This window comes from Zootoca vivipara, chromosome 11, assembly GCF_965207765.1.
Source record: "Zootoca vivipara chromosome 11, rZooViv2.hap1.1, whole genome shotgun sequence".
Lineage (NCBI taxonomy): Eukaryota > Metazoa > Chordata > Lepidosauria > Squamata > Lacertidae > Zootoca > Zootoca vivipara.
Window position 1 is genome coordinate 24,712,711 of NC_142594.1, and position 24,260 is coordinate 24,736,970.

The 24,260-nt window shown below is 40.4% G+C and overlaps 1 protein-coding gene across 1 annotated transcript in view; it reads right to left on the reverse strand.

The window, feature by feature from the left end:
- The window catches only part of DNAH11 (dynein axonemal heavy chain 11), a 143,647-nt gene that overhangs the window by 99,228 nt on the left and 20,159 nt on the right, over nt 1–24,260 (reverse strand). Inside the window, exons 9-30 of the mRNA XM_035129059.3 lie at nt 24,069–24,185; nt 22,079–22,216; nt 21,867–21,991; nt 20,748–20,943; nt 19,592–19,696; nt 18,713–19,108; nt 18,031–18,363; nt 17,633–17,887; nt 17,379–17,548; nt 16,656–16,878; nt 15,431–15,547; nt 14,804–14,890; nt 13,831–13,989; nt 11,289–11,372; nt 10,482–10,640; nt 9,342–9,464; nt 7,018–7,140; nt 6,357–6,581; nt 4,664–4,755; nt 2,217–2,343; nt 1,929–2,078; nt 234–467 (exon numbers count right to left, since the gene is read on the reverse strand). Coding sequence (XP_034984950.3) covers nt 234–467; nt 1,929–2,078; nt 2,217–2,343; nt 4,664–4,755; nt 6,357–6,581; nt 7,018–7,140; nt 9,342–9,464; nt 10,482–10,640; nt 11,289–11,372; nt 13,831–13,989; nt 14,804–14,890; nt 15,431–15,547; nt 16,656–16,878; nt 17,379–17,548; nt 17,633–17,887; nt 18,031–18,363; nt 18,713–19,108; nt 19,592–19,696; nt 20,748–20,943; nt 21,867–21,991; nt 22,079–22,216; nt 24,069–24,185 — 3,738 coding nt within the window. The remainder of the gene's footprint in view (nt 1–233; nt 468–1,928; nt 2,079–2,216; nt 2,344–4,663; nt 4,756–6,356; nt 6,582–7,017; nt 7,141–9,341; nt 9,465–10,481; nt 10,641–11,288; nt 11,373–13,830; nt 13,990–14,803; nt 14,891–15,430; nt 15,548–16,655; nt 16,879–17,378; nt 17,549–17,632; nt 17,888–18,030; nt 18,364–18,712; nt 19,109–19,591; nt 19,697–20,747; nt 20,944–21,866; nt 21,992–22,078; nt 22,217–24,068; nt 24,186–24,260) is intronic.

Here is a 24,260-nt window from a genome sequence, read left to right on the forward strand (position 1 = left end):
CAGCACAACGGATCGGCCCCCTGCAGCTTGCCCCACGGCGCTGCACGTGCACCGTACGTAGCAACATCACGCATGTATCGCTGCCACGCTTGCACCACCAGGTGGTTTGCCCCGCCCCTCGACACACCACACTGGTGTCGAGAGCCTTCTTTCACCCCTAGTTGCAAGCTTTGTAAACTAGCCCTATTTTATGTATGGCTTGACTGTTACATATATAAGGAACATATCAATACTTGTTTCTTATGATAATCCTTCAAGGCTGTTTCGAACCCTTCTTCCAGCCTGTCAAATGCTATTCCCACATCAGTGGTCCACCAGATTTGAGAGCCAGTGAGTGCTACTTGTGCAGGATAGTCAAAGATCCACTGGTCTCTGGGCTTTTCCTCATAGACAGCTACAGCTTCTGTGATGTGATGACGCACTGTTTCACGCATGACTTCTTCAAGGCGTTTTAACCAGGTTTCCACCTTTTGGAAAAACAAACCATTGCAGACTTTAGGTTTGGGTGCAGACTAATTTAGGTGGACTTGTCCCATGGAAATCGTGCCAAACTTGCCCCGCTGATTACAATGAGACCCAGATTAGCCTGTAGTCAACCTACTGGGCCAATTCAGAATTAACGCAGCTTGAACTGTGGGAATGTCTGGTGTCCATATATTCCCTCTCCCCACCCCTCCTTCCCCCATGTGCTCCAATTCTCTCTGCCACTTCCAAATGTATGTAAACCAAGCAAGTAATAGTTTATATAAACCACAATTTTCTCAATCAAAATGTAACAACCAACTGAGGTTTGTCGCTAAATCAGAAGGAAAGGAAAGGAATGGGAATGCCCATGTGGAGGGTAATGGGAGAGCATGTGAATACAGGTCTCACTCACAAAACAGCAAACCATGGTTTGCCCCTGCATTTAAAGCAACCCACGGTATATGGTATCCTAGATGAACAAAATATACGACTTCCATGCAGTTTTTCCATTCCATCCCCACAGCCACCTGAGCTTAGCAACATTTCTGTTGGACACCGCTTACAATTAAATCTCACTATGAAAAAAGAGATGCAAGAGGCCAGCGAAAAAAGTGCTTATGGGTGCTCTCTCCAGTTCAACTCCTTGGTATTCCGGAGAAATGCAGATGCTGAAGCAAGGCAGACAATGAGTGGACAGCCCAAGACTTACTGTGAAGCCAGCTGCACACATCACAGCTCATAATCATGCTTCTTATGTTGCAGTGCAGACAGTGAAAAAGACTTATGCTACCACCACTGCATTCTCAAATACCAGTCCAGTGGCCCTCTCCAGGGCAGTCCTGGGTTTATTAAGCAGACATACTTGCACAGATAGAACAATTACAATAGCGAGACGTTGAATTCCTCCTTCAGATTAGTTGGCTCATTATTATTATTTAAAAGCTTCCTACCTGTCTTAAAAAAGAAGAAGTGATCTACCCACATGTGTGTGATTTGGGAGGGGGGAAGAGTTGTTTTGAAAAGTTTGTTGCAAAGATGCATAATTACATAGTTGAACATTTCAATAGCCAACAGGCTTATTGTTTTCCCTTGTAACTTCATGTTTTTTAAAACCAGGTGGTAGATAAGAGGGTTTGTGTTGTTGTTGTTGTTGTTGTTGTTGTTGTTGTTGTTGTTGTTGTTGTTGTTCTTAAAAATAGCAAAAGAATTTATGAAGGTAAAATTTCATTATGTATTCATGCCTCACCAAAAATATGTTTCAGGTACTCTTACAGCACCACCTTATGCATGTCTACTCAAAAGTAAGTCTTACTGAATTCAATGGGTACATCTGTACAATATTGCAACTTCCAATCACCTTCCTCTGGCAAAGCAGTATGAATGTTTCCACTCCAATTTACTTACACATTTCCCCCAATTTGAGCAGGTAAGTATAGTTTTGCCATCAAAAAAAGCCAACATACCTGGCCACCACACTTAAATTCAGCAGTGAATGGGACATATTCCTTTTCTTTGCTGTACATTCCTAGGGCGATATTGCTGGATTGCTCTTTGTCATCTTGAAATTTAAGATCAGCAGTGTTGTCAAAAAGTTTAATAAGATGACAAGTCACCTGCATTAAAACAGCAGCATACAATTAAGGAACTCAGTCACCCCAGGTTTGCTCAGATTTTAATCACCTTCTCTTTCACTCTCTGCTATCGCATTTCTTTGCAGATAATGCTTTAAACATGATTACAAGAAACTTTACCTGTTTTGGCTGTGCTCCTTTTGAGAGAATGTCAAGTAGATCAGCAGATGAAATGAAATAGAACCGAGGAAAAGCTAAGCGTTTGGTTTCCAAGTATTCGGCGAGAGCTTTTTCACAAAGATTAAGCCTGAAAATTGAAAGGGGAACACTTCGGATATCCACACTGAATAATCTATGGCACTTTTTGCACCAAAACATGCATGTATAGATGTTGGTTTTCAAGGACAGTAGCATTCCTTTTTATGCTTATCTACTCAGAAGTTCCACTGAGTTCAATGGGACTTATTTTTCAGTTAAGTATGTACAGCACTGCAGACAGTGGAAGCTGGGGTGGTGGAGCCCTGCCTCCCTCTGGCGGAGTCAGTTCTGCATACTGGGATGAAGACTGGGAGGGGCTGGGTGGCAAAGAGATTTAAATATGCTGGCAGGAGCACCCAACAGTCTCTGCTGGTGTATGTGCCCCATGCCCTTCATCACTGCCCTTCCTCTCCCAGCACCAATACTGATTGCAACCTTAAATTGCTTGCCTTCAGCATAGCAATATGAATGTTTGTCAGCGTTCAGCTGTGCCACAAGAAAAAACACATAAATACAACTGCAACTGAAAACAGCCCAAATTACACACCACTTAACAACAAGATTCTCTAAGCAGTTTACATTACAGAAAAATAAAGAATCGTTAAAACTGTAACATCAAACTACACTAAAATGCCTGCTTGAATAAAGAAGACTTCAGCAGACACCAGAGGTTTAGTAGGTAAGGAACCTATCTTGACTTCAGGAAATTCCACAATGGGGGACCATTAACAATGACTCCTCCAAATGTCGAACAGGAATGTAAGGGATCCTGAACCCAAATTGGCTTCATGCAGGTGTTTAAACCACAGTGGGGACAAGGTTGCACCTTGACTACACCATAGCACACAGACCATGGAGCTGAATCTGTCTCCCAGTGCTACTCTTTGGACACTACCCTCTAGGTAGGAGCAAAAGCACTGTAAAACAATGCCCCAACACGCATCCCAAATAACTAGCCCAGGACAATACCCATGGTCTATGGCAGGCACATCCAACACATAGATCATGATCTACCAGTAGATCACTGGATATCTGTGGTAGATCACTGCTAGATCACTGGCACCCCAGAAAAAGCTCACCCAAAATTTCCCTCCTCCCTAAAAAAAGCTGAACAACTATGACCTGAAGCCCTAAACAAAAATGGGCCTCCCTCCCTCCTAAAAGAAGCTCAACAAGTTTGACTTCAACCCAAAAAAACAGGGCTTCCCTTCCTTAAAAAAACTCAACAGCTTTGACCTGAACCCCCCAAAAGGGGTAGATCACTCTCAGTTTTTAACTCTGTGAGTAGATCACAGTCTCCTGGGAGTTGGCCACCCCTGGTCTATGGTATCAAAAGTTGCAAAGAGATTAAGAAGCAGAAGCAGAGTCACAATCCCCCTGTCCTGCTGTCAATACAGTTCATCCATCAGGGCAACAGAGACCAATTCAGTCCCCAAACTGCACCTGAACACAGATTGAAATGGATCCAGGTAATTTGTATCTTTCAGGAATACCTGTGACTGCTTGGTTACCACCTTACCGAAAAAGGATCGTTTTGGACCAGGCAGCACTTATATATTGCCTTCTTGCATGTTGTTTTCATATATATACACGTGTGTGAATACTTTACACTGGTATATGCTTTTTGTACTAATTTCTTGGCTGGAGAACTGAATTGCAAAATTCAGAAAAGTGTGAAGTTTTGAAAGACAGTTGTTTAGCTTCATATATTATTTCAGAAAGTGCTAATTAGATATCTCCATTTACTTCAATAGATTGGGCAGCTCTGTATACATCTGTTAACATGAACAAACCTGCCACATCCAACTAGAGCCTTGAACTGCTCTTACTGTTAATTAATGGAATGGTGTTTGTTCAGCCTTTGTGGTGTTCCTAATTAGGAATGCCAAATTCAAATGCCCAAATAACATAATTAGGGTCATTAAAATGCACAGACATTTAAACAAGTTTGAAAAAGTGATCTTATCAAACACTAGCATATAAGTACGTACTGTATTTATGGGAATCTAATGAGCCATCGAATCTAATGCACACCTCAATTTTCAAAACCTTAAAACCAAAAAAGTATTTGCTGGGGAATGAGTACTATTGTAGTTTTCCATGCCCTATTAAAGGTCATTAGTTTTCCATTCCCAATTAAATTCAGCAGTTAGCCAGTATTATTTTTCTTTCAGATTATTGTTCCATCACTGTTTGTAGCACACTGCTTAATATTGTTAAGCGTTATAAATGCATGTTTAATTTTTAAAAGATAATCTAAAACAAGATGAATCCCAAAGCAAACTATACAGACCATCTCTTGAGCAATCCTTTGCTGCTAATTATTGTATACTGGAATATATTAGAGAAAACAATTAGCTCAGCTTTACCTGCGTTGCAAATCCTCAAGCTTTTCATATAAATTGGGCTTGGTCGTTGCTTCCAATACATTTTTTGTATTTGCTGAGTCATTCATTAATTCCTGCGTATAGGTGCAGAAATAATCATTTCGATATTTTATGCTCACAAACCTTTCCTTGTAATTTTTGCTAAGACAAAAAATGGTTCGTACATTTTCACAAGCAGTTATCCTAGGTCTGCCATATTTTGAAGGGCAAAAAAGAGGACACATTTGCAGACTTCTACTTTTAACAATGGATCGCTGTGACGACTCTCATTTTAAAAACCCCTACTATATGTAGGCTATAGAAGCTGTAGATAGATAGATAGATAGATAGATGATAGATAGATGATAGATATAGATAGATAGATAGATAGATAGATAGATAGATAGATAGATAGATAGATAGATAGATATAGGATTATTATACAAGCAGGGACCGGGAGAGAAAGGGACAGCAGGTGAGAGGAGGTGGCAGGCGGTGTGTAATGGTCCCCGGGCAGGACTGAGCCGTACCGGCAAAGGAGGCTCGAGTGCAGGCGGCACCGCTAGGAGGAGGCAGCCCAGCAGGAAGGGAGAAACAAAAAAAGAAAACCTGGACATTTTGGCAATTTTTAAAATTTCCCAGACAGAAATTATACCCCTGAAAAAGAGGTGGTGTCTTGGAAAAAGACAACCATAAATCTGCTGGTGAGAGTCATGCTCAAGAAAGCTTTTTCTTCTTATACAGGTAAAACTTGGAAAATTAGAATATCGCTGAAAAGTGTATTTATTTCAGTTGTTGTTGTTTAGTCATTTAGTCGTGTCCGACTCTTCGTGACCCCATGGACCAGAGCACGCCAGGCACTCCTGTCTTCCACTGCCTCCCTCATGTTGGTAGCTTCGAGAACACTGTGCAACCACCTCGTCCTCTGTCGTCCCCTTCTCCTTGTGCCCTCCATCTTTCCCAGCATCAGGGTCTTTTCCAGGGAGTCTTCTCTTCTCATGAGGTGGCCAAAGTACTGGAGCCTCAGCTTCAGGATCTGTCCTTCCAGTGAGCACTCGGAGCTGATTTCCTTCAGAATGGATAGGTTTGATCTTCTTGCAATCCATGGGACTCTCAAGAGTCTCCTCCAGCACCATTATTCAAAAGCATCAAATAAAAAATAATAAGTTGCATTACTGAAATGCACTTTTTGATTATATTCTAATTTCCCGAGTTTCACCTGTAGTTTAGGTCACCCAAAAGGCTCCCCTAAACAGTGGGGGATGGTGAAGACCCTACTGGAAGGGATGGTCTGTGGCGTGGTGGGCTGAGAGGGAGCAAGGAGACTCCAGGAAACTGGGCAGAAGCACCAGCTGAGAGTGGAGGGATCCAGCCAACATTCATTCATAATCTTATCTTAGCTTATAATATATTATTTAGAACAGTCACATGACAGTGGGAGAGATCCTACCTCCTTCCACACACCAACACCAGTAACTGGGTAATTCTGACTACCTATCCAAGAATGCATAAACGTCATAGGAGTAGCGTGTATTTGAAGAGTGGTATAGAAAGATTTAATATACATTACACATCCAATCCTGGGAGCTGGATATTGAGATTTCATTGACATATAAGATTGCGAGTCAATGTTTTTGCTAAAAAGAAAAGGGGGACAATGGAATGGTCGATTTTAATCATGATATTCCTCATTAACCTTGAAATCTGCATCAATGCCATCAAATCTCTTCGAATCTTCAGGAAGCTGGTCTCTGATATCATCTGAGCCAACAAAAATGCTTTCAAGATGAGACCATGTACGTTGAACTTCCATCCAAATGAAAATGACGGAGTCTGCCACATTCAGCTTTTTTTGCCAGCCTAATACTTGTTCAATGAAATACTCAACGTATTTACTTTGCAGAATTATTTGCAGCTGAACCTTGAGAAAAAAGAAGAAGAGTGGGAATAAATTTAAAGGATAAATAAAATTAATAACAGGCATAGGAGTCATAGCTACAAAAGTTTTACAAAAAAAATCTTGTGCAAGCTATTATTACAGTAAATCACAGCAAACGACATTTTCAAACCTTGCAAATGGACAGCATATTATTAAATGATTCCATACTATCTAGGAAAAAAAGAGACCGACCAAGGACCTGTAATTTTGCTAACTCCTACACAGACAGGAATTTTTGTTAAAACCGTATACAGTCAAGGACACGTATAATTTCACAGACTTAACATCTGGGACAGCTAAGATTCACTGTAAATACCGATTCTGGAAACAGTGCCTTAGGTTTGGTCCAATTATAAAAACACATTACTAATTCAGCAACAAGCACATTTACTATTTACATTAGCAAATAACATCTTACTTGGTTATTGTCTAAAGTCTCAAAAAGCTGCTCATCAGTTTTCAACAACGGAATACTGGTTCTGTAATGCTCTTCATACGAAAACTCCATGGTAGCCCATATTTGACTGATTTCTATGAGAACCTGATTAACACATTAGAAACAGGGGTTTGAAATATATTTAAATCAAGTGTTATTACCCAATCAATAGTCTACAGAGTTCTCCTATGCTGCCCAAATCCATCTAAAGCAGTACCATTTTCTTATTGGCTGGGGTGAGATTTCATGTACTCCTTAGGTTGGGGTGGGAAAAACCTATGGCCTCCAGATGGACAACAACTTTCAGCATCCTAGAGCATTGGTCATGTTGGCTGTCGCTCATGGAGGTTGTAGTCTAACAACATCAGGAAGGTCATAGGTTTCCCACCTCGCCTCAGGTCATGGGCATATTACTTGAAATCCTTACAGAAATCCACACATTTTTGGTCAAATATAGGCAGAAGAGAAAAAGAGGGATGGCGATTTTTTCCCACATTCTGCACATTTGATTCACCCTGCCTGCAATCCCCTCCTCCTGAATTCACTTTAACTAGGATACCGTCTGAAATTAATTCAGGTGGCGCTGTGGGCTAAACCACTGAGTCTAGGGCTTGCTGATCAGAAGGTTGGCGGTTCGAATCCCTGCGACGGGGTGAGCTCCCGTTGCTTGGTCCCAGCTCCTGCCAACCTAGCAGTTCGAAAGCACATCAAAATGCAAGTAGATAAATAGGAACCGCTATAGCAGGAAGGTAAACAGCGTTTCCATGTGCTGCTCTGGTTTGCCAGAAGCGGCTTAGTCATGCTGGCCATATGACCTGGAAGCTATACGCCGGCTCCCTCGGCCAATAATGCGAGATGAGCGCGCAACCCCAGAGTCGGTCACGACTGGACCTAATGGTCAGGGGTCCCTTTACCTTTAGGATACCGTCTGAAATTAATTCTGGATTTGGAAAATGTCCAGTAGGGCTAAGCTTCCATTCATTTTCACAATTCTAGCTTTGTACATTATCAGGGCAAATGTGAATTGATAAAATGCCAAAAAAAAAACACATTGAAACGAGCAGTCTCAATATGATTGTAGGCATGACTGCACTGGGACTCTTTCGGGGGTTCAGTTTTACTGGGGTTCGGTGTGTACTTGTGCACACTGATGTTGTTGTTGTTTAGTCGTTTAGTCGTGTCCAACTCTTCGTGACCCCATGGACCAGAACACGCCAGGCACTCCTGTCTTCCACTCCTTCCCACATTTAGTCAGATTCATGTTGGTGGCTTCGAGAACACTGTCCAACCATCTCATCCTTCTTGTGCCCTCAATCTTTCCCAACATCAGGGTCTTTTCCAGGGAATCTTCTCTTTTCATGAGGTGGCCAAAGTATTGGAGCCTCAGCTTCAGGATCTGTCCTTCCAGTGAGCACTCAGGGCTGATTTCCTTCAGAATGGATTCTTCTTGCAGTCCATGGGACTCTCAAAAGTCTCCTTCCAGTGAGCACTCAGGGCTGATTTCCTTCAGGGCTGCACACTGATCAAACACTGCAAATGTGCAATCTCCATCCAATCACATCTAGACTCTTTGTGAATGTTCAAGACTTGATGTTATCCGATTAAGATTGCTTTTCTGCAATGTTTTATCAGTAAAAATGAGCATGCAAAAATAATGATCCAATCATAAATATACAAGCACAGCAAGACTGCTTTTTTTACAGGTAATAGAGGACCCCTGGACAGTTAAGTCCAGTTGAATTATAGACTATGGGGTGCGGTGCTCATCTCTGCTTTCAGGCCGAGGGAGCCGGCATTTGTCCACAGGCAGCTTTCTGGGTCATGTGGCCAGCATGACACTTCTGATGCAATGGGACACCGTGACAGAAGCCAGAGTGCACAGAAATGCCATTTACCTTCCCACTGCAGAGGTACCTATTTATCTACTCACGCTGGTATGCTTTCAAACTGCTAGGTTGGCAGAAGCTGGGACAGAGGAATGGGAGCTCACCCTGTCACATGGATTCAAACTGCCAACCTTACGATCAGCAAGCTCAAGAGGCTCAGTGGTTTAAACCACAGAGCCATCTGCTGCGTTTTACAGTGTTTTATCAGTGCCTACATGCACATTCTTTGGAGGGAAAAGACAAAAAGAAGTTTAAAGGTACTGAAAAATTTAATAAACTCTGACTGTACCTTACTCTGTACAACAAGTAGGGGAAGGGGGAAAGCCAACAGTGGTGGATCAGTTCTACTTTGAAAACAAGAATAGGTAATTCAAAATTCCAAAATCCAAGAAGAAATTTGGAGGAGAAAAGCAGACTAACCTTTTCAGTCCCAAGTTCTTTCACTGCTTTGTCAACAATGTTCCGGACATCATCTTCCACCTTATGCAGCTTCAATGCCAGCAGGTCTGCTAATGTTGTATCTTCGGTTATTGAAAAATGAAGCTGCAAAATACAGCAAAGTAGCAACCGGCTTTCAACACATGCTTCAGTTTTGCCTGTTTATCTTTTAATGAGTGAATTACCCAAACGATTTATGAAGCTCACATCTCTACATGGGCAAGGTGTGAGAGTCCAAATGTATCATTTTTTGCCAGTCAAATGGTATATAAATTTTATGTAATAAATAAAATACAATTATATGTTATAGGGGGGGGAATAGATAAAGAACAAGCTTTTTGAGAGTTGAGAAAGGAGAAGTCAGGCTATGTCTACAGTGGTGGATGACCTACATACCTATCAGTCATACTCAAGAGTAGACCTACTGAAATCCACTCTGATTAAGGGTTGGAAATCACCCTTAATTTGTGAGATCAATATAGAGACAGAATTTGGAAAGAAAACATTTGTGCAATATGTATCCAAGGAGGTAAAAAATGGAAAGCGATGATGTTTTGACCTTCAGTCTTCTCTTGTTCTGTTCTTATTGCTCATAGAGTTTGTGAAGGAGAAAGACCTGGCAGATTGTGTTCCATTTTGGAGTATGAATTACTAACATTCAAAAAGAAAGAGGCACCTCCTGACTAAAGTCTTGAAGCTGCTATACAAAGTCTGCGAGCTGTTTGCATTGGAGTTTTATGAACTGTTTCTGAGAATCATAAGCGCAGAAATAAAAATCATGGGAATCACCACTGTGCTGCCTACCTAGCTAAAGTGATGCTGCTGTGCACCAGATTGGTGCAAGGGAGGGCAATGCGGGTCAAGGGCAGGTGAAGCACCAAGTTGTCAGTGTCTAAGTGCATGTGGATCTGTGCCTGTCACTACTGGCAACACACTGCTACCCCCAACCCTGTGCTGCCCCGGCCCCATCCCAATGGGCAGTTGTGCCACCACTGTCCGTAAGGCAACGAAGCAGCATGCCACCTCCCGTGCCACAACTGAGTGGTGGGAGGATGAGAAGCCATATTTTGGACACAAGAGCTAAGAGATCTTTACAAAGGAATTTTAAAAAAAGATACTTACACCTATTGCATCCATCAGCTGATACCAGTGTCTGTCTCTCATTGCTGGATTCTGCAACTCGCTTACAATCCTCAGTGATGTCAACAGGTTCTTTATGGTTAACTCCAGATTCATATATACATTCCAGGAGCGAACCTCTTTATCCAACGACCACATCTCCTAAGGAAAAGCATCGCAAATATGTTATGACAATGTTGCATCACAGCACTGGGTCGCACAGCACTTGGTATCATTACTTAATATCACTGGTAAAATATTAAAAGCAGCAAAAAAGTGTTGTGGCATCATAAAGACTTAGCAGATTTATTTATGACGTATGCTTTTATTGCTATTGTTGTAATCGTGTTGCCGGAATTGGGTTTTTACTTTTAAACACTACCTAGAGAGAAATAATGTAAATTCTATCTGCTTCTAGCATCTTGCTTTATGCTAGTTCTCTATGTAGATCTAACCCAGGCTTCCTCAAACTTGGCCCTCCAGATGTTTTTGGCCTACGACTCCCATGATCCCTAGCTAGCAGGACCAGTGGTCAGGGATGATGGGAATTGTAGTCTCAAAACATCTGGAGGGCCAGGTTTGAGGAAGCCTGATCTAACCTGATATGTTGTGTCAGGAAAAATAAAAGTGACAGCATCATTTTATACTTTCCATGCATCAGAGACCTAAGCTTGAGTTGAAAAAGAGTGTGATGATTGAAAGAGACCAGAGTTGATACTTTGGGAAAACAACAAACGCTGCATGGGTAAGGGGGGGGGAGCTAAAGAAGCCAAAGAAAGGGGGAGAAATATGAGAAGCTATGGAACTTGCTTTAGCAAATCTTCTGAGTTCTGTGTCCATCTGCTCCATACTGATTTCTCTCCAATGGCTTCTTGTCCAATCATTAATGCTGCTCTGAAACAGGAGAAACAGAGAGAAATGTCAATGACATTTGGTAGAGACAAGTTTCTGCAAGGAAACAAAATGATAGTTGAGGTAGGGCAGATTACAGGTTGCTGTTTTTGTTAAGTGCGTTATTTTCAAGGTGCATACCACCATAAACACAGAAACTAGCAAAACAAGCCAGAGGAATGGGTGCAGGGTATTGAATTAGGGTAACGAGTGGCAGTGCTCAAGTGAATTACCCCTGTTATCACCAAGAGAGCTTCAAGGTAGAAGGAACTGCTGGTTTGATCCCTCTGGCATTGCAGCACCATCACTGAGGGTGACCAGGAGTTGATGCAACCACCAATACAGGAGGAATTCAAATAAAAAAAATTCCTTCAGTAGCACCTTAAAGACCAACTAAGTTTTTATTTTGGTATGAGCTTTCGTGTGCATGCACACTTCTTCACACCTCTGAAGAAGTGTGCATGCACACGAAAGCTCATACCAAAATAAAAACTTAGTTGGTCTTTAAGGTGCTACTGAAGGAATTTTTTTTATTTTACTTCGATCCAGACCAACACGGCTACCTACCTGTAGGAGGAATTCAGTTACACAAGTTGCCTAACCTAGCCCTAGAACAGCACTAGAGAACCTCTAGCCTGCCAGCCTAATTTAGCCCGCAACGCTGCTCCCATACCCAAAGCCACACTTGCCCTGTATGATGTTGCTTGTGGGGCAGATAAAGATGCAGCTGCAAATTCTGGCCTGTTTCCCAGACCGTACTGCCCATCCCTGCTTAATTCTACTTGAATCTGTTTTGTGAATAGGCAGAGGCAAAGTAGGAGCTTTGCTGGCCATTCCCCGAGTTGGAAAGACGCATGGGACTGCTACAAGAAATCAAGCCTTTAGTGTCATTGGCCCAGTCTTGTGGAAAACTCAGTCAATGTGAGATTCAGCAGGCGCCTTCCATTTCAACTTTTAAATGGCTGCTGAAAACTTTTCTCTTCCACTATGGCTTATGCAGGCAATTAGGAACGCATCTTTCCACAACAGTTTGCTGATTTTAACATTTCCATATGGCTTATATGGTATGATTGTATGTACAGCAGTTGTAAACCACTGATTATTTTTTTCATGGCAAGCGGTATATAAGTGTTTTTTTAATATATAATAAACCTTCAATGTGGCAGCTATTGTTTATTTATTGTCTTCCTCATATACATATCATGGTAATGTACAAAGCAACTAAAAGTTTGTTGAAAACAACCCCCAAAATCAATGGAATGGGAATGTTTTCAGAGAAGTGTTCCCTCATGTGCATTCTGAGGTTGTTCAAACTTCAGACCTATAAAAAGTGCACAAGTTTCCCTCTTGTCCTTTGAGATTTGTTCACACTGGTACAAGTTTTGCGCTGAGTTTACATTTACTGGACTATTTTAAGGCACTGCATGTTTGAATGACTTCTGTCTAACTAAGAAATAAACAAACACAAAAACCCATCAAGGAAAGGGTTAGTCTAAAAATCTTCTCCTTTGGATTTTTTTTATTGAAGTAAATGTTATTTCTCCAATATTCTTTTTTTTTAAAAAAAATATTAAAGATATCTTAGTTTACAAAAATACATGCATTGTTCTGCTGCAGAAAACAGTGACCAATTACGTAATATAGAATTGCAAGTATGCACTAAAATATATTAAAATCCAAAACTGAGCAAAACTAAACATATGCAACATTAGGGAAATATGTCGCAAATCGCTAAGATGCGTGGGAACCTCCCTGCCTATTGACACCAAGCAGGCACCATCATTGTGCTCCTTTTAGCGCCTGCTTAAAACATTTTTGTTTACGGAAGCCCGATGTCAGACACTGGTGTCAATTTTTTAAACTGTTAATTTTTAGATTTTCTTTAAGCGTTTGTTTTTAACTACTTTTGTTTATAATTTTAATATTTCTTAGTGGTTTCAGTGCAACGAGGTGGTATATAAATTCTGCTAAGTATGTTGCAAGGCATAGCAATTCATGTACTTAGCCACCAAAATGTCTGATTTGTTGCGGGGGAGTTTCTCTCTCATTCCCTCATCTATTTCATTTTGATTCCATAGGTTTGAGTCCACAGCTGAACTCAAGTAGCCTTGCATTATAATAAAATAAATAGTAGTAGTAGTAGTAGTAGTAGTAGTAATACTGTACATTATTTATACCACACCCATCTGGCCGGGTTTCCCCAGCCACTCTGGGTGGCTCCCAACAGAATATTAAAAATAGAATCAAACATTAGAAACTTCCCTAAACAGGGCTGCCTTCAGATGTCTTCTAAAAGTCAAATAAAAATCACTAGTGTCAATTCTTTTTTTAAGGTCTAGGGAATAACATTTTAAAATCTTCAAGTGCCATGACAACACTGCCACTCTTTCAAATGTTTTCAGTTCCACGTAACCGACAGTGGCACAATGCCCTTTTGAAACAACAACAACAAAACTCTTACTGTGACATAAATGTTAATATCCCACACTCCCTTCAGCAACTTTATTTCCTTCCGACATTGTTTCACTTGCTTGTAATCGGGAATGACCACTTCAAAAAGACTGGCAGATTCCTGGATGCATAACATTTCTTCTTCCAGAGCTTCCAGTTCCTGATTTGCCTTAGAGATGTAACACACAAGTTAAGTTTGGTTAAAACCCAATCAGGGTAACAGACAAAAGGACCTACCCAGGTGGATTTTACAGGGCTTTGTGTAGGAATAGCGCAGATTTCGTTTTCATTTTCGATATTCCAAAAGACAGACAAGGTTCATTTATGGGCCAATTCTTCAGCCAGCATAAATCACACTCACTGCAGTAGCACTGATTTCTATCCTTCTCAAGATTTGTACATTTACATCCATACAATGACACATACAAACACCAAAGATTTGAGCATACATGCACTATATTCAATAGCAGGTAGACTTGTAGCAGTACTATTTTTATTTTATTATGTTGATCACTTAAATATAAATTGGTTACAAACTCTTTGTTCCAAAAACAGGAAGCACGAACCCACCCAACACAGCTTTGCCCAAGCCCTTCTGGGGCATTAATTCACAGTATGCTCTTTTCATCCACCTGAACATAGAAAACTTTTGTTCTTTTTAATAGTTGAGGACTGCAGTATCATCTGTGTACTGCATACAGATATCAAGTGGAGGAAAGCAACATTTCATTCTACACAAATGTTACTGAGCTATTTTTCAAAATCTGTGGGCATTTTTAAAATGTGCATGTGCTGTTTTCTAAAATGTTAAAGGCTGCTCTAAAAGAAAACAAGTGCACACGTTAAATACAGCACTTAAATGTCAAGCTTCACACACAAAAAAACCATGTTGAATACAAATTGTACAATATGTAAATAGAGATCTCTGTTTTATAATGAACGATTTACCAGCATAACATGCGCCTCTGAGATTTCTCCATTACCTTATCAAGAAGAGCATATGGGGTTTGGGCATCAAAGCGAAAGGGAGCATATGCTCTAAATCTCTCTCTGAATCCTATCTGCTTCCCCTGATGAAAGAAACGCAGGCAATAAATTTTTTCAACACTCTTGTCCTCATAAAAACACCATGTGTGGGTGGGTGTACACACACACACACACACACACACACACATATTCTAAAACACACAAACATCCTTTTAAAGGTAAAGGTACCCCTGACCATTAGGTCCAGTCACAAATGACTCTGGGGTTGCGGCGCTCATCACGCTTTCAGGCTGAGGGAGCTGGCGTTTGTCCGCAGACAGCTTCCGGGTCATGTGGCCAGCATGACTAAGCCGCTTCTGGCGAACCAGAGCAGCGCATGAAAACGCCATTTACCTTCCCGCCGGAGCGGTACCTATTTATCTACTTGCACTTTGACGTGCTTTTGAACTGCTAGGTTGGCAGGAGCAATGGGAGTTCACCCCCGTTGCAGGGATTTGAACCACCGACCTTCTGATCGGCAAACCCTAGGCTTTGTGGGTTAGACCACAGTGCCACCCGCGTCCCACACATCCTTTTTTTAAAAAAAAAAACACCACAGCACCACGTGCTTCCCTTTAGCTTACATCAAAAATAGCACATTTCTTTCTGAAAAGGGTAACCTCAGAAGTCAGGAGAGGAGCCACTTCATGCTTTATAGACACTGCGAGTTTTTTGGTGGCATTCCATCTTTCAGGCAGTTCCTGAAGAACAAAGACAAATTGATGTTGTGATAGTTTCTGGATACTTCATACTGCAGGACAGTTTTGTCAGGCACATTCTGCAAACTGTAGGAGCTGTTCGTTCATGACTCACTCTGAAACAGCTAGGATTCTTCCCCATATGAGAGAGAACTGCCTGGCTCAAATTCAATTGCAATTAATGCTGCTCTCAACTTTTCAACACAAGTGAAAACCAGTTCGTGACACTTTTCAATGCACAAATGGCAAAGATGGGTGGTTTTGGCAAAAAATGACAACTTATCTTTGTAGCCGTAGGTAAAGGCAAAGGGAAAGACCCAAACACTACATTCTTTGAAAGTCTCATAAATCACTGATGTAAAATCCTGGAGATGTTAACTGAGAAAACAGAAATCCAGAGTCACTGTGTTCCCAAAATAACTAGCTATATGGTTCTTTAACTCTTGACCAGTATATTTCATTCTTTTCATATATTTCAGTGATCTATTCCAACTTTCTTCCAGATACATGTCACCTGTTCCTGCATCTGAACCAGCTCTCTTTAGGTCGCCAAGTTGTCTGAACCAGAATGTAGCTACAAAAAAACCCAAAAGCTTCTAACCTTGTAGTTGGAATCAGATACAGGGTGAGTCCTTTAAAAGAGGCCCGACAGATACAGAGTACACATGTTCCACGGTGCCTCTTTTAAAAGACTCACCCTGTATAAATTAGTACACACTAGCCTAATTTAAGTTCAACAGCTTCAGTTTTGTTTTTCATTCTTGTCACACTTACTTACACAATGCAAAAAAAATGCAAAAACCTGGGAGGAAAAATATACAAGTTCTCCATACTAAGCCCTACCAAAATGAACAAGAAACAAAAGAGCTATCATCCAGTTTCCATTCATTTTAGTAACCTTTATTGTATGGGGGGAGGGGAATCATGTGTATGTGGGTGTACACACACATTTAACAAACCCTTGACCTCTTAATGCTGGAGGGAGCAATGTGGAGTGATGAGAAAGTTTCATTATATTTCTTTCTTTTCCGGAAATGAGAGATGGTTACTCAGCGATGATCTTCACAGACAAATAGAATTATAGAATATTATATTCCTAAATGTACAGTACCTCTACTTGAACATAAACATGATCTGGCATCTTCTGTCCATAGCTTTCCAAAAGCATAATTGTATCTTTTAAAGGCTCAAAAAGCTCATCAGTAGCTGCCTGTCTGTTTCTCACAGCCAGGAGGTGAACCATAACATCTATGAGTCCATCATAATCTCCTTCCTTTAGCTCTTTTTGGAGTCCAACATCAGTCATTTTAATGAATTCTTCTAGGTCAGCAAGGCTATGAAAAAAAAAGATTTTCAATACTAGAATCTTTTTCTGATATATGTACACATGGAATGAGCACTGAGAACGATAACCTATGGACTGCTGCTGTTTAGACTATGATTTCAAATTTTCTTGGAAGCAGCTAGGTTTATGCTGTCCTTACTGGAAAGCAATGGAGAGGAGAAGAGGCATAGGTCTCTTTCGCTTCTTTCATCCCTCTCAGTATCTGCTCCTAGGCTGGGCTAGGAAAAACTCCTGCAGAATTACTGCCAGCCAGTGTACACGGTACTAAGTTAAATGGACTACTTGTCTAACTCAATATAAGGCAGCTTCCTCTGTTCCTATCACGAGAAAAGTGGGTTTGGGGTGAATGCTGTTCCTCTGACCTCATTTCTACTGCTCCCCTGTGAATTTTCAAAGGTCTCGACTTGTCACTTTTGAATAAAAGAGAAGATTAGATCAATAAATCAGAACTATTATTTTAACCCCCCCCCAAAAAAATACCATTTGTACCTGTCAATGACAAATCTTAAAAGGTATTCCTTGAACATCCAGCTCCACTTCTTAATAATGTTTAGCAAACTCATTTTGAAAGGTTTCATGTCCAATTTAAGCCAGCCTTCAAATATCCTGAAGTCTTCAAATTTTCTCATTTGAATGTAAAGATTCTCATAGATGTCAATCTACAACAGATAAGGTACGTATTACAAGGATAAAAGATTTGAACTCTGAATATATGAATACATGCAGCTATTCCACTTCCTTGCCTGCTCTTTGAATTGCTCAGTTATTGGGCATTGATCAGGGATGCCAATGTCAGCACGGGTTTCTGTTTCTTCAGGATTCAACACACGACTGTAGAACAGAAATTGTTTCATAAATTCTGATCTGTCATCCACCCATAGATACGCGTAAGTTTCAAGAGAGTTTTTGAAGTCCACAGCTTTGGTTATAATATCTGCCACTCTCCCCATAACTCTTTGCCTGGTCTCAAACAGCTCTGGCATGCTGTCCATGTCATTCTAAAGCCAAAAAACAAAGGGGAGGGGAGTTATTTCAATTACTGTACTTCTGTTCCTCTATATGTGAACAACACATATATTGTTTTAATCAGCTGGTCTGTGCATTGTATCTTACTTCTAATTTTTTGGGGGGGGAGTATTACCTGGTAATGCTGTATTCCCAGATGTTTTGCTACTCTCTTCACTTGGGCAGATATTTTGAAAATGTTGCTTAAAAGTTCGTCTATTAAATCATAAAAGCCATCAGCAGCTTCCTTGTCCAGTGAAGGTTTGAATTCAATTTCTGGGACACTTAGGATCATTTGAAGCTCGAATAACGGAGCTGGCTTCAATGTTTTCTCTGTGTTTTCCAAGAAAAAATTTAAATTGTGCAATATGGCATTAAAAAGGCCATCAATTATGATGTCATCAATGAACTCCAGGTAAATTTTCCAGTAATCTGAATCCAGGTCTGCTTTAAAGAGCATGGAGTTTTCCTAAAAAAACACACATCCCAAAACAGGCACTTTGAATTCTACTGTTGAGACAAGTTTCAATTTTATTTTATTTTTTTAAAAAACATAATTAGGTAACTATCAGATCCATGTGGGGAATTAAAGCTACTTATAAGTGTAGAAAATTAGCACCAAAATGGATTTATAAATGAATCTGGTAACAGTGTGCATGTTAAAGGACCTGAAATATTAAAACACCATTTTATCACAATCAGTTAACATCCGTACTTGAATATATATTTTGCAGTGGGTTGAAAAGATGTGTGTGCATGTTGCATATATTAAATTTCATGCTCGACTCATTATCATGGTGACTTGTTCCAAATATTACCTCTGTAAGCCTGTGAATCTTGCAGCCATCTTCTTGGAATAGCATGAATCTCTTAGTAAGTCTATCTTCTTTGTCTTCCAAGTTCATTAAAGCATCTTTTCTATTGTCCTTTCTATAAAAGAGGGGATGCTCCAACCAATGCTTCATAATTTCCTGAATGGCCTTAATATTATCCTTTGACCTTTGAAGTCTCTGCTCTAAGTCATGAACCATAGCTTTCACAAACTCAATGTACTCCCAGCAGTTCTCTCCCTGCCATGTGAATATTTCTTCTGCTTCCATTAGCTGATCATCAATGGTCCTCAGTTCACTTTCAATGAGAGGGTATTCTACTTCCAAAACAGTCTGTTTAACCTTGTTATACCACTGGACCACGAGTTCAAGATTCCCTATATACTGTTGGTGTAGAAAACAACAACAGAATGTTCAAATCTCTACCATGAAAACACTATGACCCCAACCCAACAATTAGCTCAAATCCAAATGTCCCCAAATTGTGGGTCACTTAGACATGTGGGTCAACCACCTGACTAACTAGATCAGGCATCCTCAAACTTTTGCCCTCCAGATGTTTTGGACTACAATTCCCATCTACCCCAACCACTGGTCCTGTTAGCTAGGGATCATGGGAGTTGTAGGCCAAAACATCTGGAGGGCCGCAGTTTGGGGATGCCTGAACTAGAGCTGTAGAATGGAGGCTCCAGCTAGACTTCCATAACCAGAATGCCTTTGTTGAGAAGGTCCTTTGGAGTGCTTAAGGTTGAATCGTCCAGGCTTTTCAGTATACATTAGATTGTGGGGAAGAAAGTGTCATCTGTACTAAGGAAAATCTGCAGAATACACACTCAGGCCAAACTGAAGATTCTTAAAAACACATACCTTAGCAAATACCCCCCTTTTCTTGTATAACTCCTGTGCTGAATGTGGAATATCGGATCGATCCAAAAACAAGAGATATTTCACATCTCTTAAAATAGCAACCAGCTGCAAAGAACAATACACAATATAATCTTTCACAGGGTAGTTAAGGTTTGACACTTTCCAAGATTCTAGTTTCACAGAAGGAAGCACTTCGGGGGGGGGGGATGATTGATTACAATGTAACCAAGTACAGTGGTACCTTGGTTCCCGAACAGGTTAGTTGACGAACAAATCGGCTCCCGAACGCTGCAAACCTGGAAGTTAAGTGTTCTGGTTTGCGAACGTTTTTTCGGAAGCAGAACCTCCGTTTTGGCTGTTGGCATTGTTTCCAGGGCCAATCAGCCAATCAAAAGCCATGCCTTGGTTTTCAAACGTTTTGGAAGTTGAACGGACTTCCAGAATGGATTGAGTTTGAGAACCAAGGAGCACTGTATATGATGAATGGGGAATTTCAAGCCCACCAAATGTTACTGAACTACAATCCCATTGGAACTTGTAGGCATTGCCAGTCACCATGGATGAAGAGAGTGGTAGTTCAGTAACATCTGGAGGACCAAAGTTTCCCATACTTGGAAGTAAATCCTGCTGTTAAGTCATGTGCGGAAGTCCCATGGTGCAATGGTTCAGTGCATCTGCCTGTTATCTAGGAGGTTAGTGGTTCGAGCCCACCCAGGGATGAATCAGAATTGTAGAGGGACCCCAAGGCCCATCAATTAAATAAAAAACAATCAACTCAACATTAAACTTAGGATTCATGTACTTTTTTCTTAATAACAACAAATTCAATTATTACGAAGGACTCAGGCTGCAATCGCAGGCACACTTATCTGGGAGTTCAATGGAACATACATCTTGAGTTGATGTGCCCTGTCATTCACATAATAATAATAAAATTTTATTTATACCCCGCCCTCCCCAGTCAAAACTGGGCTAACACCAATAAAATTACAATAAGACATTAAAAAAGAAAACAATTAATTAAAATACAAATTAAAATACAAGATTAAAATTTAAAATGCAGCCTCATTTTAAGTAGTCCACAAATCCAAACCATGAGGGAGTAAAACACAGAGACAACGAATTTACAGAGACAACGAAAGTGCTTGCACTGTACCTTAGGATCAAAATTCACACTAAGGAGACCATCTTTATCACTGCGTTTAATTAGGGGTTGATCTAAATTGAACTGGCAAACTTCATCCACCTTGGATTTCCAGTTACAATAGATTTGATCTTCATTCTGGTCAAGCAAGGTCAGCATCTCTATGTATTTCTGATAGATTAAAGCACCCCCTGTGCTTTCTAAGATTCTAAAAAAGAAGACATTGTTTTATGCTATAAAGATGCCCACAAATGGTGGAAATACGAATGGATGTGTGGCCACTTCCATGCAATGAGGCCGAGTGTGAGGGTCTTGTGCAACAAACATATTCCCTCAAAATATCAAGACTTCTAGCATGAGGAAAATGATGAGAAGATCCACTGTCAAATGTGGGATAACACTTGCTTTGAGACATCAACAAACCTCCCCCGCAATTCATTCAAACTCAGAATGAATTGCCAACATCACCTAATCTCCCTAAAAAAAGTCAGGATGACTGCTCAATAAAGCAGGTCATCTGGAAGCACCCTGAGGGTGTAGGTATGCAGTTGAAAACTGGCAATAGGACAGCATCCTCCAGCATGTGAGCTTAGTGGATTACGCTTTGTGGCACACAAAAATGTGTGCCTTCGAACATCTCATCACTTTTCCCTCATTTCTTTGCCTAGTGGCTGCTTGCTGTCCAAACAATGCACCAATATGCACCAACATGCATCATGTGAACAAAGCAACACATGTACATGAGTGATAGCTGGTGGGGACAGCCTCTCTCGGCCTGTTTGCTAGGTCAACTCAAGGGCCTCTTATCAACAGTTCTGTCCGTGATGTTGGGAAAAGGCAACCAGGTGAGACAGGCGGCCAAGGCCAGAAACAAGCTGGAAATGGCTGCCCCATATAGAAAATTAGTCTCTTCCCCCTGCTTTTCCCTTTTTTTGTTATAAAGTGTAAAAATATGGACTAAGGCTGCCAGCATATATGGAGAGAGACACGTATAGGATTGCACTGCAAATTCATGTGATCATTGCATTCATTCTAGGAAACTATTTTGATATGGAAGCAGGAAACTTGAAAGCAATCAAGCAATTGACTATTTTTCATGAACCGTTTCCAATCCCATAGAGGTATACTTACGGATTTGAAACAAATGATACTTTTGACCAGAATGACTGTATGCGAGCTTTAATTTCTTGGGACCATTTAAGGTTTCCCGAAGTAAATGGCATGTTTTTATTTATTATTTCATTCCCCACTTCCACCTGTGGTGATTTAAAAAAAAAAAAACCAGTTAAGTTATTCTGAATAAAGCGATTGCGAGAGAATTGAAGATGGAACATGTCATGTACCTGCTTCATGTGCTCATCATATAAGTGTTTGCAATTATCCAACTCTTCATCAAACATCTGTAGTAAAATTTTGTAATTTTTGCTAAAAATGTCTGCAATAATAGGCTTCTCCAGAAAATACCCCAAAATCACTAGAAGCTATATAAATAAAAAGACAGTGTCAGATTTCCCAATTACACAAATCCAATTTTCTCAATGCAGAAAGAGGCATTATAATAAACCAAAATAGAATATTCTACAAGAATTAAAGAAAATTTGGAGCACAATATCTGCATATCACAAAAGTGCAAAAGTGACAGCAACCCAATCTGATTATTACTTTAATTGCCTTTTCCTATTTAACCAGAAATAATAGTTGGTCGGGGGGGCGGGGGGAGAGAGAATAAGCATACATACCTATTATCAGCCATCCAAGAAAAGGGAATATATGCAATTTGGTTAATTTGTACAGATTGAGAATTGTGTTGATGTTTCTGGAAATATGGGTTAGTTTGGTACTTAAAAATAAACACAGTGCTTACACAGAATTTAATTCTATGTCCAGACTAACCAAGCACAGAAATTTAGAAGTGGCAGAAGTGAAACTATACACAATGGGCAGCTTTAGATGTCACATTCCTTGCTGAAGCTAGAAGCAAGCACTGGACCTTCAAGCTCCCATCTTGTCCCCACCCCCACCCCCTCGTGCTCTTGTGTACATCAACTTTTGCACTTTTATTCTGGTCCCCTTAAGACAGTTTCTCAGTACACTGGTACCTCCGGTTACAAATGGGATCCGTTCTGGAGGCCCGGCCATATCCTGAAAATTTCGTAACCGAAAGACCGCTTCTGCGCACTTCAGGGTTTGCCGCGTTCACAACCCGAAGATGACGTTACCCGAAGGTAACGTAACCCGAGGGTCCACTGTATGTCCAAAATAGCGAACTGTGGTTTACTAATCATTAACAAAGTAGCATTCAAACAACAGTTTTTCATTTCAGATGCAATGGGATACTGTGGTTTAAAAGCACTAAGGCAGCGTGCAAGAGGTGGAGGAGAGGGAGAGCTATTTTGGTCTGATGCATGTTCCTGGCATAACAAACCATAGTTTATTATCTAGAAAGTTTTACTCCAACTGGCCCAATGTGAATAAACAGAGTGCAGCCATATTATTCCACACCAAATTTCTGCCTTAACGTTAACATTAAATAGGCTGTTTGCAAATGCTATTCTTCTTATGGTCATAGACTAAATAAGCTAAACATAGTGCATGCTTGCCTTTAAAAAATTCTGACATATAAAATCAATACCAGGAAAGGTTACTTTTCCTTTGAAGAGTACAAAGTGTCTGGCAGTGCCTGATGACCAAATTATGCAAGATGCCAAGCATCAAACGGGAGCTACTAAATTATCTCTGTTCTCAGTTCAACTCGTGTGAGTTGAATTTATTATTGTTGATGTATTGCCTGAATCTCAAGAGCAGGTATGAATACTTAAATTTGGGTTCCTCAAACAGCTGCCTCCTGCACCCCTGCAATGTTAAACCTCAGCACAGTCAATGGAAATTAAAAAAGCTGTTTCATAAGGATCAAAAGCGGAATGTAAAAAAGTCCCAACGTACATTACACAAGATTCTCCTTAACCTAAAGCTACTCTGACAATCCCAGTCAGTATTAAGCGTATCTGCTGACATATTCACAAACAGGCTTTATGACAATTCATGGGCTGAAATGCATGCAAAGTTATCACACATTGAGGCTCTAATCCTAATCCCACTTACCTGGGAGTTAGTCCCAGTCAATTCAGCCGGGCTTACTTCTGAGTAGAACTATAAAAGATTGCACTGCCCACCCTGTATTAAAATACTGGTAGTTTTCCAATGAATTTTTATACCCTTCGTAGTAACTTGCACATTCTACCCACAAACTGATATTGCAATTACTGGAATGGCACTAAATGGTGGCAAACAGATTGAAGCAACATTTTCATTGTTAAGCCCTTCATTACTGACCTTAAGTGCTGATTCCAAACCTGAACAATCAAGGAATCCCACACAAAAAATTGATCCAAGGCGTCTTTCAAACTCCAGAGTCTTGTGTTTAAAATCCACATAGTCTTCTTCAAATTCCTGTGGAATATAAATTTACAACCAGTTAGATTTTTAAGGAAATCTTTTTTAAAAAATGTATTGTAAGATGTAGGA